At 38.1% G+C, this 16,359-nt stretch overlaps 1 protein-coding gene across 2 annotated transcripts in view; it reads right to left on the bottom strand.

The window, feature by feature from the left end:
- LOC580138 (transient receptor potential cation channel subfamily M member 2) overlaps nt 1–11,381 on the bottom strand; it is a 30,444-nt gene extending 19,063 nt beyond the window's left edge. Inside the window, exons 1-6 of one of the 2 annotated variants that reach the window (XM_030998843.1) lie at nt 11,235–11,381; nt 5,022–5,141; nt 3,907–4,081; nt 1,814–1,994; nt 908–1,083; nt 227–491 (exon numbers count right to left, since the gene is read on the bottom strand). In XM_030998843.1, the coding sequence (XP_030854703.1) occupies nt 227–491; nt 908–1,083; nt 1,814–1,994; nt 3,907–4,081; nt 5,022–5,137 (913 nt within the window). In that variant the 5' untranslated portion in view covers nt 5,138–5,141; nt 11,235–11,381. Of the gene's footprint in view, nt 1–226; nt 492–907; nt 1,084–1,813; nt 1,995–3,906; nt 4,082–5,021; nt 5,142–10,514; nt 10,850–11,234 lie in introns of those variants that run through there. The other variant, XM_011676570.2, reaches the window with a different exon arrangement.
- Between the last annotated feature and the right edge of the window lie 4,978 nt (nt 11,382–16,359).

Here is a 16,359-nt window from a genome sequence, read left to right as displayed (position 1 = left end):
CAAAGATTTTATTTTCAAAATGAATCTAGGGGGATTTCAATAGCCCTGTGCATTACCTGTTGAAGTGTGCAAACATGACGGATGACGTATTACGTCATCAGAGCGTGATTTATATTGGGCATTGAAATTGGCCTTCGGTTGACTTCTCGAGTTTTCGCATCGATCTCTTTTACGATCTTAATATAGATACATCTATAAACAAAAGTCCCTTAAAGAAATTACTCACTGCTGCTGTGGGTGATATTTCGTGTTGAGATCTCATGTTCGATCTGGCTCCGTATCCTAATCTCCGAGCCCTGCTGATCGCGTTCGCTCATCGGGTCGACGTCTGGTCCGTTATGACTCGACGACGATGACGACGACGACGACGATGACGTGGTTGTATCTGTCTTTGGATCAGTGATGAGGAGGGCGTATGTGTGGTTGGGGTCGAGCATGGCTTGCTGTGCCATGCGTTCAGAACCCTGACCGTATACCACGGGTCTATCGTGCTGGTAGTCAATACAAATGAGATGGGTAACGGTACTTATCAACATCATCGATATAGGCGGTGTTACAGACAAACTTTATGGTTAATATATCAATTTTCAAAACGTGATTGCAAATAAAGGAACTCAAGTGTGATCTCAATAACCTATTATACATAGCAATGATGATATAAGTTCTCGTTATTTTAGGCATGGTAAGAATTCCGTTCGGGGTGGTGCGTCTTTGGTTCTGACAAATATTGGAACAACAATATTGTCATCGTTAAGAACTTCATGATTTTATGATTTGTTCAATTTTATGCTTGCATGATGCATTAATTTACCATATAACAATTTTGTCTCTTGATTTACAAATGAAAGCTCGACAAACTGGCAAAATTGTTTATTCTAAAAATACAAAACATAGAAGAATTCATTACTAGTGCTCCATCGATGAGAGACTGTGCGCCATCGATCTCACTGAGCGATGTCAGTGCGATTGCGGCGACCTTCTTACGACCTCGCCCAGCCCCGGCAGCAACGGCGTGGTCTTTTACGGCCTCGCCCACCGTCTTAACTATACCGCAGTTGAGTCCACTGGAGATTATCCATGCACCTGCGCGATATGAGGGGGAGAGAGAGAGCGGGAGATAGAGATAAACAGACAGAGATAGAAACAGGGAGACAACCATACACAGAGACAGAGAGACAGTGAAATGGGGAGAGAGAGAAAAAAAGAAAGAGATATACATTTATATATAAATAGAGAGAGAGAGAGAGAGAGAGAGAAGGGGGAAGAGAGAGAAGGGGGAGAGAGAGAGAGAGAGAAGGGGGGAGAGAGAGAGAGAGAGAGAGAGAGAGAGAGAGAAATACGAAGATGAAAATCAATTGAAATGAAAACAAAGGCAGAAACAAATGCAAGAAGAGAATAGAAACGTGTGAATTCAAGAAAGTACCAGAGTGATAAAATAAGGGAGAAGGTGGAGAGACATGATAAATATAAATCTGAATTCCCGGCCAATATCTATTTTACTTAGACTGATGTTTTAAAAGAGGCCAATCTATCTTAAGTATAGATGGTGTTATATTTCTGAAATCTAAAACTGTTTTCACGTTTCTAGAAAGTGGAAGAATAAATCAGTGATTGAATAGCATTGAGGCCATTGAAGGTAATTTTGTTTTTGAAAATCTGAAGGACTTTTCCGTCTTTTGTTAAGTTTTATTCATGCGAGAGCGAAGGTGTCGATAAAAGTTCACCTGCGCTTCACCCTCTTTCCGCCATTCTCCGATGGTATAACGACGCCCATGCCCTTCTAAAGTAAATATTTGATAATATTTGGACGTACCCGTGGTAGCAGCAGCTTTGGCGATCCCAACTCGGAATACCTCTCGACGCTGGATGTTCATGTGAAACTTGCTCGTACCCCCGACGATTGAGATAACAAGATTGGGTTTGGGAAGGCGCCATTTTTCCAACAAGAAATTCACCACATCCGTGGGGCAGGCGTTGCTGGGAATCAAGGCGTACTGTTTGTTGGATGAAGGCGTAATGGTGATGGTGGTAGTGGTTATAGTGTGTTGATGTTGTCGGTGGTGGTGGTGATGGCGGTGGAAATGGTGATGGTGGTAGTGGTGTTGTTAGTAGTGTGGCGTTGTAGTTGGTGGCGGCGGTGGTGATGATGGTGGTGGTATGGTAGTGGTGGTGTGGTGGTTGTATGATAGTGAGTATGGTTGTGATCATTGTGGTGGTTTAAGAGGAAGGAGTTGAAAAAGATAAAGTTACAAATGTGTCAGTTAAGCAGCAAAACTACAACATATATGATTTCTCCAACTTCCAGGCGTCCCTTAAAGGAAACGTGCGGCGGTGTTCATCACTCTTCAATGCTAATACACGTGGTATATATATTTCTCATATATATACTTTTCAGGGGCTATGTTCTACTCTAATAAAATATTCCCAAATATTCCCAAATATTCCCAAATATCAACTACGTGATTTTTTGTGTGATTATTTTGGACATCTGCAGGGCGCTATGAACTGCAAAACAAAATAATGTGCCAAGGTGTTACACTGACTTGTCATTTATTAATATATGTAGCTGACCTTTTAGAGCCGTCCGAGGTATCGTATCAACATGTGTTATCCAGTTACCCATACAATATTCAAACACTCTTATGGCACAGTTCAAGGCATACGGCGCAGTTTCACTTGAGAAACTTAATACTTATTTCGAAATCGCGGGGCTACATGCAATAAATCTGAAACGATATTGTGGCACAGATTGAGAAGTACTGCCTTGAATTTCGCTGATTTTCCACTCTCTCAATATATCCCAACAGTGATTGGAATTGATGTGTTATACACAGCATCTTACATTTACGAAATAACTTTTATACTATTTCATTTGCCTTCAACCAGAGTTCCAAACATGGCGGGGTTATTATTTCAAATTGTACTGCAATTTGAAAAGAAGCCCAGCAAAGAAATTGGGGCATATGCATTTGCTCTAAAAGACATATATACTGCTGTCATTACTGTTACTAATGTTACTGCTGCTAATACTACTACTACTACCACAAATGTACTACTACTGCTACTACTACAGTATATCTACTATACTATTGCTACTACTACTACTACTACTACTACTACTACTAATACTACTATATCTACTTCTACTACTTCTTGTACTACTACATCGGATATCTATGCAGACTGCTACTAAAATGTCTGCAATGATTTTTTTTCAACATTGCTCGTGTTTTTAACAGCTAGGCGGAAGCGGATGTTTGCAATGACATATAACTGTTTTCGGAAATGATAATTAAGTCGTTGGTGAAACGATTTTAAACATAAAAAACGTATATTCTAGCGACCATTCGAAAGGTATAATAGAAAGAAAGTAAACAGATGAATAAAAACGTGCTACATGTCACTGGTCCGATATAAAACATGATATTTTGAAAAGGAATGTTTTTTTAATACACATTGCTTTCAAAGCCAAATGAAAAGTTTCATCCGATATACGTAAATGTTGTATTTACAGATTAAGATTCGGATATTGCAGTATTAAAGATACACAAGTGCATTGTGATTTTAGAGCCGGTAATACAAGAGAGAAATTTAAAAAAATCACACTGCAAAATGATGACCTGTGTACGAGCAGTAACATTATTCTGTAGGATATTAACGTATGATCGTATTACCCATCCCTTTAAGTTCATCATTTTTTCTGTTCTCCAATATTATTAGGTACATCCGCATCGATCAACTATGCAAGCCTTTCGATATTTCCGTATCCATAAAAGCATAGGAACGCTGCCAAAAATGGCCAGCTTTTTCGCTCAATTCCAATTCTAGCACCCACCCCCCCCCCCCCCTTCACATCCGTCCATGAGGATTTTAATAATTATGTATTAATGGTGATAATGTTCTTACCCTAGTTTTCAGCCATCTTTTCCCCGTTCGTAATCCGCTCTTTAACTCTTTCCGATACAGGATTTTGCTCGTCTGAAAATCGGCGCTCGGTTCGGGTTGTGGTGTGTAACTGTGGACGGTTTCCATGGCAACTTCCCCGGGTTCCTGGGAAGACGACTGGCCAAAGTTCCTGCGACTAAATTAAGAAAAAAGGTATTGAAAAATGGCGAACGCGTTTGAGCGTGATAAATTTGAATCTCTTAATTTCGAGCTCAATTTAAAGGGTACGTGGGCGGGTCTGTCTTGTGTTTCTTGTAGCTGACGTACGGCTTTCGGAGCCGTGCGTGCTAGTCTCGTGAGCTACTTTGGATCGGGTGGAAAAGGAAAGGGAGGAGGAGGGGGGGGGGGGTATTTCGCCGACTCATGATGAGTAACCAAAGTTTGTGAACTGTCGAGAACCTACGTCAGCTGCCATGATGAGTCAATGTTTTTGAGGGGAGATGTTATATGGGCAAATTCAAGCTGTTTTGTCCCATGTATGTTACCGACCACATCAAGGGTTTCTAGCATATCCGATAACAGCTACCTAATGACTATAACACAGACTATTAATAACAATTTAAACTTATGGTGTGTCGTAGTTCAAACTGTGATAACATTGGATAAGTTGTCATGTGGAGGAAAAATAATTGGCAAAATAGTTTACCTCCGGAAACAGCCACCTAATGACTTTAACACAAACTATGGCACTTGCAAGCATGATTGAATGGATCATTTTGAAGCTAAATTTGTGTATTCTTTCATGAAAGCCTGTCGAAGGTGTGTTCCCCGTATGTTGATAAGCATTACTGAATTGTATCATAGAATTTTTAACATGAATTGACATCAAACATATTTTATGTTATGTGTGATTCAAGCTTCTGTTAGATTATCATCTTTATACAGTCATCTGATTTTTAAATAAGATGTGGTCGAAAACGTATATAGGGCAAAAGATCTTGGACGTAACCCCCTCTCACCCCACAAATTATGACGTTACATTTGATTTCACTGAATAAAAAACAAATTAAAAAATTCAAATCATTTTAAAAATCTGTATACGCCATTCGACATGTTACATGGTAAAAGATACTCACCTCTGTTTCGTTGATTGTCCATTTGGGGGCCCAAGTTTGTACTGCTCTGCTCTGTCCCCAGACGGGCTACTTTCCGCACAGCAGCAGCATGAAGACATGTTAGAAGGGCTTGTCATTCACCTGTTCAACAAGACAAGAAAATAAATGAATAGAAACCTAACAAATCAGATTATATTTTTATAATTATTGAGAGTGCTGATAAAAAATACCATCCAAATAACGCTCAACCAGTGTAAATCCTGCTCTAGAATCTACTGTCTTCTATCTAAAGAAATTACCTCGTTGCAAAGACGACACTTATCTCATTCGCACTTCAAAATGTAATTATCATAACCAGTATCAAGTAGAATAAGCCAGTTCACGGTTGCAGTCTGAGCATGAGCAGATAAAGGTCATTGCAGAACAAATTTTGAAATACACGGAGACGAAATACTGGATACGTGCTCATGAAAGTTATGTAACATTATTCATTCATGTACATTCAGTGCACTCCATTGTACACAGGTGGAAGTATTCTTTGAAAAGGGGGAACAAAGGCTATTTATAAAGCACCAGTCCATCGCTGTAGGAGTGATTATTTCAAAATGTACAAAGTGGGACCTCTTCATGTGTTGAAGATCTGTGGATATTCGGGGTCATTGCAGTAAAGTGCTAACCGTGAACTGGTCTATTGTAAAAATGTCGAGGAAAGCAAAGACAAGTTACCCGTTTCCATGGTAACCAAGGGGAAATTATGATCATTGCTGATTAATCTTGAGAGGTAGCCTTTAATATATATTTCTGTCCGTACAGTTAAAGCACTATGCAGTTTATACCATAATCCATAGAGGAGAAAAGCTCGGTGATTTGCCGTTTAATGACGAAAAGTAAGATGGAATTGAGTGTGAATATACACCACTAGCCTATATTAAGACAGAGCTTAAAACTTTGATATTCTTTCGAAAGACAACGAGTGTTTTATGATAATGCTCGAGATACTGGTAATCTTCTCGGTGACTTTTATGTTGAGTGGAAGGGAGAAATATGGGGAAAGAAGAAGCAGAGAAAGAGAAAAAGGGGAGAGAGAGGTACCTTAAGAGAGGTTAGGAGATGGAGTGTGGGAGGGGAAAAGAGAGAGAGACAGAGAGAGAGAGAGACAGAGAGAGAGAGAGAGACAGAGAGACAGAAAGGGGGCGGGAGGGAGACAATTGAGAAAATGTGAGAGAAAAACAATCATGACAATGAAAACAATTTCCCATTGTTATACTCTTTTATACCGGCAACAGAGGAAAATGCGCTCAGATTATACATTTTTCACTAAAACCCACACTCTCCATTAAAAAACTGATAATGCGGAAAGTTGCATATTTTACATCCAAGAATATAAGAGATGGCAGGATAATGAAACAAATGAACAGGGACCATTACAAACAAATCTTATTCATAATTATCTATTTTTATCGCAGAATGACACACATCCAACATTTTCAAAGCTCTGATACGAAGACGAAAGTGAAATTAGTACCATATACGAATAATTAATAACGATTTGTCAACTCTGTTTTTATTGACCTCTGATGCAGTAAAGATGTTTCCGATCAATACACACATTTGTTACGATGTCAAAATGTGAAATGTACTTACCGGTGTTGAGAGAATGTATTAAAACACTTATTTAAATGGTCCTCATACGTCTCATATGACTGCCCTTGTTTCACCGGTAGATGTTTAACTTCATAACGAGTTTAAAAAGCAAAACTATATTCACTTCACGTTTGCTTTTCATTCAAATCGTCAGTATAATTATAGAGGTTGCAAACTTGCATTGCTATCGTTGGTTTCTCGTTGCTAAATCGGTTAGTCATAGATCAAACATTAATACTTCCAAAGGTAATATTTGCGGAATGACTTGAGAATCAAAATAGCTTATTCGAATGTAACTCTCAGAAACAATGAAGAGCATATCGTCCACGCACCATGTAAACCCGCAATAATTACCTGAGTAAAATAATATTCAAAACAAGAAAGAAAAAGGGCAGATTGCCAATACGATATCATTTACGCCTATCCACAGAACAGAAACATGTACATGTAAATCCAATCGGGGAGACGTCATCATACCCATAGGCTATGTATTATATCTCGTTACAGACTTACTTTCATCCAGTGAATATCACAACTTGCTTAAATTTCCTGTGCAAAATGAAAATTACACACAAACGGAACGAGCAGAGCTGGTCGGTCGGTCTTTATTGTTGATAACATGGAAAATCCTGTGAATGCCGCTATTGACAAAATAAATCGACATTTCTTATTTTCATGCTGGCTGGCCGCATTATTATGGGCGTGATTTATATCAAGACGTGGGCAAGCACTTTAAAGGTGGACTCCACAATTTGACAAATCATCTCCATTTGAGATTAGAACATGAATTGAGGATAGATATGAAATTGGGTCATGCGATAATGTGAAAGGAAACGTCTGGAAGCAATTTGTTAGGGTTTATTATGTGGTAGGGTACATAAGAATTGGTGCACATCCTGACCGTTCTTTGAATCATCAAAATTATAAGAAATAGACTCAGTCATGCTGGAATCAAGAAAAACAGAACGTGGGATATATGACACTATGCAGTATGCACATATTGCCTGACAACAAATTGTTCCAAACGTTTCAGTTTTTTCTCGTCACATTTTGAATATGAGGGTACTTAAAAAACAATCTTTTTCAGGGTTCATTTCCACAAAGATATTCTTCCAAAATTGCACAAATTATTTTCAATCTTTACACAATAAGGCTAATTATGAGTTGGCAAAATCGATTTTATTTTCTTCAGATTTGTGATAAATACTGAAAGCACATGTAACCCAGGATACATTCTTCACAAATAAAATGTTGAGCAAATTATCGCAATATGATCTCATGGATGAATTTCAAACCAGAATTTAAAACTCCCAGAGAATGTTCCACCTATATTGCAAAAATAATAACGAAATATAAAATAATTGGGAAGCCATGAGATGAAGAATAGATTTATTTTAAAATGAGAACGTACCCTCGTTAGTACCCTTTGAGAAAATACCGAGCATCACATAATTCACATTGGTCTGAAGTCTAACTAAATGCACTGGGGAAAAATAAAATGGCATTCATAGAATCCATGACCATAACCAATATACTGTGTTTACTCTTCAATGCACGGTTGTGAAATCAAGAGATTCCTCAACACATAATTCAACAATGTTCAGGAATTTCACAGGTACAATTCTCTATAGACACATTGATATACCTTAAACAAGGTGTAATGAGTTCACATCCGAAATTAAATTCATGTGACTTTCACATCCCTATAGCCTTGGGCGACTCAAAGCTTTTGCATGAGCCTTTTGAGAAATGGCTTACAGTGTTTGAGCAAATATGCAGTACACTGTAAAAAAGAATTTGTTCATTGGTAATTTTTACGTATTTTTTCCATGTAGAATTTACTTGAAAACATTAGTTTTGCCACTTACGCACTAAATTTAAGTCTTGCTAACTCAAACTTTCAATTTAGTAGAACATACGTGGAATATTTAAGTAAAATCAAATACATAAGAACTTTAAGTAATTTCAGCTTGTATTAATTTAGTAATTTTAACTCAAAATCAGAAATTATACGTATTACTCAAACAATTTATGTTGATTATTCTTATCTTTTTAAAGTAAGGACCGATGCAGTGCGTAATAGAAATATTTACATAATTTATGAATATTCATTAAGACCAAACTCTTTTTTGAATAAAACAATACTTTTTTGCGGTTGAATGAAAATTTAAGGACTTTAAAATATTTACTAATTCATTTAACATGGCTAAGCAAAGACAGAATTGTTAACCAATTTTCCTTTTAAGATGCTACGATCAAGTATATATAAAATTTGGAGCCTTTCAATATGTGTCAAATTGAAGCGTATGTAATAGTTTGTGATGGTGGTAGATATATATATATATATATATATACGGTTAAATCTTAAATAGAAGTAGTGTTAGTGATTAGTGATTAATCTTAAATAGAAGTAGTGAATGATTAGTGGATGTTACTTGTTAGATTAGATGGGTGCAAATCGTGCAATATGTAATCCTATCATAGCTTTTTTTTAATTATCTAAAATGATTACAATACTTAAATTATTTACGTTAATGTAACTCGATTTAACTGAGTAAAAATTTATTCAGCAAAATAAGTAAATTCTACTTAAGATGCCGTAGGTAATATTTACTTAATACAAATAAGGCAATTCTTTTCCTCAATTTTATTGAGTTATTTCGACTATTATTTTTTTACAGTGTATACAACTCACACGCAATGGCTCGAGGATTTTGGAACAAATGGACTCCTGAGGTGCGTATCCGATGCCCCTATTGTGATTTTGGATTGTGTGCAAGAGTAGGGGAGCACAGGCAAGATCAAGAGTGAGAAGCACAGGCAAAACTTTAATGATACTTGACAGTTAGCTTTTTTTTTAAAGGGCAACGAACAAACAAACTTTACACAGAGACTTTCAGACAGTGTACCCCATCCGCAAGTGTACTGGCATATGATATGCGAACACATTGTTACTTTGAACATATTTCTGAACGGGCCTGGTAGTTTGATTACGTAACACAACAACACTTCCCCATTTCCTGAGATATCGAGTATACCTATTAAATCACAACAATTGTGAACGACACCAGACGGAACAAACAATTACTTTTTCCTCAACTTGCTAAAAATCGTTCGGTTTGGAGTCATTGCACGATGGTGACTGTGACTGAGGTATTTAACTTTTAGGTCGAGTGGTTCTATAGTGATTGCATGAAAAGAGGCATTTGGGACATATCGCGATTAACATCAAATGATAGAATATCCATCGTTATGGTCGTAATATGACAGCTTTAAGGGATTCGGCGTAGTTACAGGATATCTACCCGCGTAAAGAGTGCTCATAAATTCGATCTCATTGTACTGATAGTATTATCCAATGGTTTTAGGCCACTGCCCCGAAATAAAGGTGAAAGGAACTTTAGATCTAGTTGTTGTGAAAACACTTTTAATATCACCCTGAGGTCGTGGGTAGGAATTCCACGTGTGGAGTGGGGTATCCTTATTCTACCATAACAATTTACTGATTTTTTTCTCTATGATATGTGTTGAAGACTCTAATAGAAATGTTCCTTTTTAATTGTCCGCGCTTTGTTGCCACTTAGAAGATAATGATTAAGACATTGGCCTATCAATTCAGATACGTTTTGAGTTGTGATTTTCGAGGGGCAACACTAGATGAATATCTTATTTCATGATTGTAGGTTACTATTGAAATAATCCGACGCAGATCCGTTACATGCACTTATAATTGACGTGTATTGTTGCGAAGGCCTGAATTACTGACATTTGTAAGGCCTATACGCATAGTTCAGGTATTGGCCTCCATGTTAACGAGTGGTGCACACCCGGCATCAAACAAAAATTAAAAAGAACACATTCATTTCTTACCTGTCTCATTTCGCTATACGATAAGTAGTTACAAGTCGATTTCACGTTTGTTGAGTAGTACGTCAAAACTGTTATTTCCGTTATCCACACCAGACTTGCTGCAATAGACCTACATTGTATGCTATGTCTTCTCTAGTCCGTTTTCCATTACCTGCACAATGACTGCATATTCTACACTAGATCAGTCTCTACTTTACATTTTTAAGGAAAGAATGATATGCACGAGCAAATAGGGTCATGGTTTGACAAGAGCCAGTCAGCACGCATAAGTGCATTTTCGGCAACTGAAACCGTTTCGATTTTGCTAGTCTGGAAACGTGTAAAAATGTTGATTATTCGAAAATTGCCCGAAAATGCGGTGCATACACTATGAACATGACTGACAAAGAAAGCTGACAAAATATACAGTTCCTCAGGTAGACAAAGGAACATGCCTTCACTGCTATTATGTAAAAATGTGTAGAACATGTGAATATGCATGTGGCACCTGTTCTATACACATTTTTACATAATAGCAGTGAAGGGATGTTCCTTTGTGTACCTGAGGAACTGTATATTTTGTCCGCTTTCTTTGTCAGTCATATTCATAGTGATAACAATGATATCTACATACATTTTCACAAAGTTCCATCTCTCGTGCTGCTAGGCAGTAATATCACGTTCTGCCTAAAACGATTCCACACTGAAAAGTACAAAATCAAAGTCATGTTTATTATTTACCTGTGAATTTCAGAGTTGGGTTCCCATCTGACTTGTGCGTACAATCCACTGTAGTCTGTTCGCACTGTACGCCCCTTCATGGAATACTGATGCGATGTCAAAGTTACACGATCCAAGTCCTGAAATGTATACTGTTTATTCTCTCTGGAATCCGGATATCAGCTTGGCCAATTACAACTGACTTCCTAATTCTTCAACCGATTTACTCTGATACCCGCTGAAAAAACGTGATTTGATTCAACACATTGAAATAGTTTAAAAGTGAAACAGAATACACTTCTTGCAGCTATTCATTTTTTTTTATAGTTAAGAACATACCATCATTGTGCTTATGAGTGTAGTCATTCTTTTCTTCTTCAACGCACAACATAGACAAAAAAGAAACTTCATGTCGACATTTCGACACAATGTGTTTCTTGCAAGCGGGGCGAATTCAAGTGAGTTTATTTTTTAAGACTCAATTAGAGAGAAAAATATTATTGTGATCCTTGTATAAACAGTACTCTATTGCTAAAATTAAACGAATGGGTGCATGATTGTGTATGAAAGTCCACTCGCAATAAAAAAAAAAATTAAACAAATCACGTTTGAAAGGTCAAAGTCCATTATCAAATCGCTATGATAGGAAGGATCGATGCTTTTGTGTTTGTCCAGTATGATCGTGTATACTGTTTCATTTTGGGTTTGCCCACCGGTTGAGTCATAATTATCTCTGACAAATTCAATTCAGGTCAAATACTGTGAAAGAGCACCTTCGTATGATACCGTATGGACGCGATTAAATTATGAAATCACCCCCTCTCGTGTTTAAACATTGCCAACAAAGTATGACAATCCTTTTTTTTTCTTCAATAGTAAATTACAAGAACGTGTACAGTGCATGCATGGTCTGCAGATTTTAGACGAGTCACTGTAAAGAGGCCTAAGAATTGAGGTAGCCTATAGAGAAAAAGAGAGAGAGAGAGAGAGAGACAGAGAGACAGAGAGTGAGAGGGGGAGAGACAGAGACAGCAGAAGCGGTTCTAAAGTAATATTTTGGGGTGGGCTTTAGGGTTCTTGCTTTCATTTTCTACATGTGCCTTGCTTATATTTACATACCATTTAAACACAAATTTGCCCCAGTCCCCCGTTGCAACCGCTACAGAGAGAGAGAAAGAAAGAAAGAGAGAGAGAGAGAGAGAGAGAGAGATGAAGAGGGGTATATATATATATATATATATATATATATATATATAAAGGAGGGGGCGTAGAAGACAGGCATACATTCAAAATAATATTTTTTTTAAATCGATGAAAAGGGATTTTCCCTTCGCAATAAAATGCAGAAAGATGTTGTCGCGAGAACAAATATAATTTGCTTGTAAATTACTAAACGAATTTTGCCTGCATTATTAAATATAATATAATGATATAATATAGGTCACTTAAATGTCACGTTTTGGTATATTGAGGTATAGGCCTATGTGTGCTTTAATTTGTTGTAAATATTTGTCATTCTGCCGTCAGTTCTACTTTATGATTGCCTATTATGTATATTTTGTATAATACTTTTGCTTATATCGTTTTTATCGTTTTTATCAAGGGCCCTTGAGGAGAGCAGTTTTTGTTTAACTAAAGAGGCAATCCTGTTTAAATAACACTGACAATCCATAAAATAAATATTTGTAAGGAAGGCCTGCTACTTGATCATTCCCTTACTTTACAACAGTGATATTAGTAGTGCTCTTAAACCAAACTAATGTGTCTCACATTAAGAAAATTGAAAGAAAAAAAAAAGTCCCTTTTATTCCAATCATATCACACTTTCGCTCAGTGTAAGTATAAATAGCCGGACATTCTAATTGGCGTGAAATCGGAGGGGTAAGTTTTGCTTTCGAATACCCTTGACTATTGCCTGCTTCCGAACAAATATGGGTGATTTGTTCAGACAAATAAGGTAGAATGTGGCAAGTAATGATTTACGATGGATTAAAATGACATTCAAATGTAAGCTTATACAAAAGAGAAGCGGGGGATACAAGGCCAGAAAAGGTTAACAAGTGATGACAAGGGATTTTCCCTTTCCATTCCCATTGTATAACATGAAAATACCCGCGGTGATGCCATGGTATTTAATGTTTTGAAGCAATAACAGAGATTTGTTCTATTGTCCATGAGCCGCGTGTGCTACCAAGAGTTTCGAATAACCGTCTCTGGAACATGAACTTATTGATTCATCCGTCATAGTTACAACGTAAATTATTTTTCCATTGTGGGTTGAACAATAAACAACAGCATTATACATAATAAAGAAGTGTAATTCGTTTTTTTTTTTATTGTTTTTCTTTACAGTCTCTTCTTCGATTTCAAAGGCATTGAATGACTAAACAAAAACGTGGTTCACAGGTCTTTATTCTTTCATTATAACTTTTTTTTTTCCATTCATTTGTCAGTGTTTGTTAGAATTATCGAAATATTTGTAATTCTGTTTATATTCATCTCGTACAATCTGTTTTGTGTAAATGCGGGGGAAGTCTTCAATTTTATGAAAAAAGGAAATTGTTTGTGACTTGTTTAATAATGAAACGATCTTGAAACTAATATTAACTGCTTTTTCTCTTTTTTTTGTTTTAATGAGACATGAACATCTTTAAGTGGAGCAGCGTTTACTGTATCCAGCTAACATGCATGGTAATCAGGAATAGATTCGATTAAGCCCTGAATGCAAATGAAGTTAGCGGCTTCAAAGAGAGAACAGATGGCTTTACGAGAGTTAATGTCTTCTTTAACGAATGAAGACATATAAAGTGACGTTTAAAGAGAAAAAGGGATGCACAAGGTTTTTAAACAGGGTAGAAGTAAAAAGGGATTCGGCGACAGGGGACACGTCTTTAATTCAAGAAGCAACACAACATGAAAGATATGCGTGTTATATGTATTCTTTTGTGGTTAAAAAAAAAAGTTTTTACACAATGCGTATCCACGATTTCTGGGAAAAGGGTAAGACTCTGCTCTCAGTAGTGTATCCAGAAACTGTTAAAGAGGAGGGGTGGACCCCTACTCAGACGATAGAAAAACAGGGGGGATGTTCCTCTTGTGCTAAAGACTCATTTAAGCTTCTTTAATATATTTTTTCTTGGACCTATACACGAGAGCATAGGCGCCGGAAGTGGGGGGGGGGCAAAAAGTGGGGGTGTAAAACGCCCCCCCCCCCACTCCACAAAAAAAAGCAGTAAAGGAGTAAACATGGTTTGTATTTTTAACCCAAAAGAACATAACAATAATAAAAACCTGAATTAAATCACATATACAATTCCATTCAAAGAAAAGGAAAGTTCACAGGAATTAAATTTAATAAACATTGCGCATGCCACCTATACGGTATTTATCAATGGAGATCTTCATAATAGCGATACGCGCATATCGTGGACATATTGTGCGAAAATGGGAAAGCGTGTCTGTTTTTTGTTGTTATAGGGGTGAGAAGACATGAGCCCCTGAACGCTGGCGTACTGATGGGGGGGGGGGTGGGGGTGTATTTCTTATTTGATACCAGTGATTTACAAATGTTGCTGTGATGACATGATTTTCCGGTATTTTTTCTCCATTTTTTTTGTAAATCATACCATTTTATGCGTTTGTTGGAAAATAAGAAATTCCCAAATTACAGTTGGGCGAAAAAATACGCTTATTAAGAAGCCTTTATGTCATGGTCTGCAAAGTGGCTGGGCTCGAGGCTCCCCCCCCCCTAATTTTTTGAAAAAGTATGTTAAAGAGAAAAAGAAAGAAAGACGGAGAGAAAAAAAAAGTGACCTGCCAATGTCACAAATAAGGTATACAAAAAATGCTCATCTGACCGTAATCAAATACCTAAAACCCCAGAGCTTACGGAGGCTCTGCCCCCGGACCCCACCAAGGGCCTTAAGGCGGTCTCCTGGAGGCTCATCTGATCGTAATTAAATACCTGAAACCCCTGAGCTTCCGGGGGCTCTGCCCCCATGATGCTAATCTGACCGTAATTAAATACCTAAAAACACCGAGCTTCCGGGGGTTATTCCGGGGGTTATTCCCCTAAACCCCGTCAAGGGCCCTAAGGCGGGCCCCTGGATGCTCATCTGACCGTATTGAATACCTAAAACCCCTGAGCTTCCGGGGGCTCTGCCCCTATGATGCTCATCTAAAAATAACTAAATACCTAAAACCCCTGAGCTTCCAGGGGCTCTGCCCCCTGGACCCAACCAAGGGCCCTAAGGTGAACCCCTGGATGCTCATCTGACCGTATTTAAATACCTAAAACCCCTAGGGTTCCAGGGGTTCTTCCCCCTGGACCCCACCAAGGGCCCTATATTAAAGGCGGCCCCTGGATCCTTAAAGAGGGCCCCTGGATGTTCATATAACCGTTAGTAAATACCTAAAACCCCTGAGCTTCCGGGGGCTCAGCCCCTTGACCCCCTGCCGAGGCTCATGCTCTGGACCCCACGCCAATTTACGCTCTACCTGATCGTTAATACTCCACTTTGAAAAAAGTTCCGCGGGAACTGCAAGTAACGAGTAAAACTGGTGGTGATGAAGATTTGTCGTCTCCCCCCCCCCCCCCGCTCCCCCCTTCCGAGCGTTTTTTTCTTCTCATTACGTCACTGCCCCTGGAAGGTGAGCCCCCTGGAATGTTTGCCCCCCCCCCCCAATCCCAAACTGCTTCCGGCGCGCCTGCACGAGAAGGATGTATAAACTAGGATTCTGTTTATGCTGGTTACGCCCCTGATTCTGCCAAGAAGCATGATGATTTTGAAGAACAAACAATCTTGTTTTATTTTCTCTCTCTCTCTCTCTCTTTGATATATATATTTCTTATTTATCCATCATTCAACTGCATATGGTCCATTCTTTCATAATCTCTTATTCTGCGGTCCGGTGTTGTATCCAGCTTTGGATGGAGCCTCCCCCCCCCCCCCCCCCCTCTCTCTCTCTCTTCCTTTGAAGGCCGAGAAAAATATCAATAAAAGATGCAAAATCAGTGGTTGTCAAACTCTTGTAAAAATGCACTCTACTAGTTGCAGGTGACATTGATTGGAATAGTTTTGCCAACCCGGTTCGAGTTGAGCCCAACATGGCAAATAGGCCTACTGCTTTACTGCGCAAGCATAAA

The sequence above is a fragment of the Strongylocentrotus purpuratus genome, unplaced genomic scaffold (assembly GCF_000002235.5).
Source record: "Strongylocentrotus purpuratus isolate Spur 01 unplaced genomic scaffold, Spur_5.0 spur5_scaffold_5, whole genome shotgun sequence".
Classification (NCBI taxonomy): domain Eukaryota; kingdom Metazoa; phylum Echinodermata; class Echinoidea; order Camarodonta; family Strongylocentrotidae; genus Strongylocentrotus; species Strongylocentrotus purpuratus.
The sequence above is the reverse complement of the archived record's forward strand: the minus strand, read 5'-3'. Positions and strand labels throughout refer to the sequence as shown.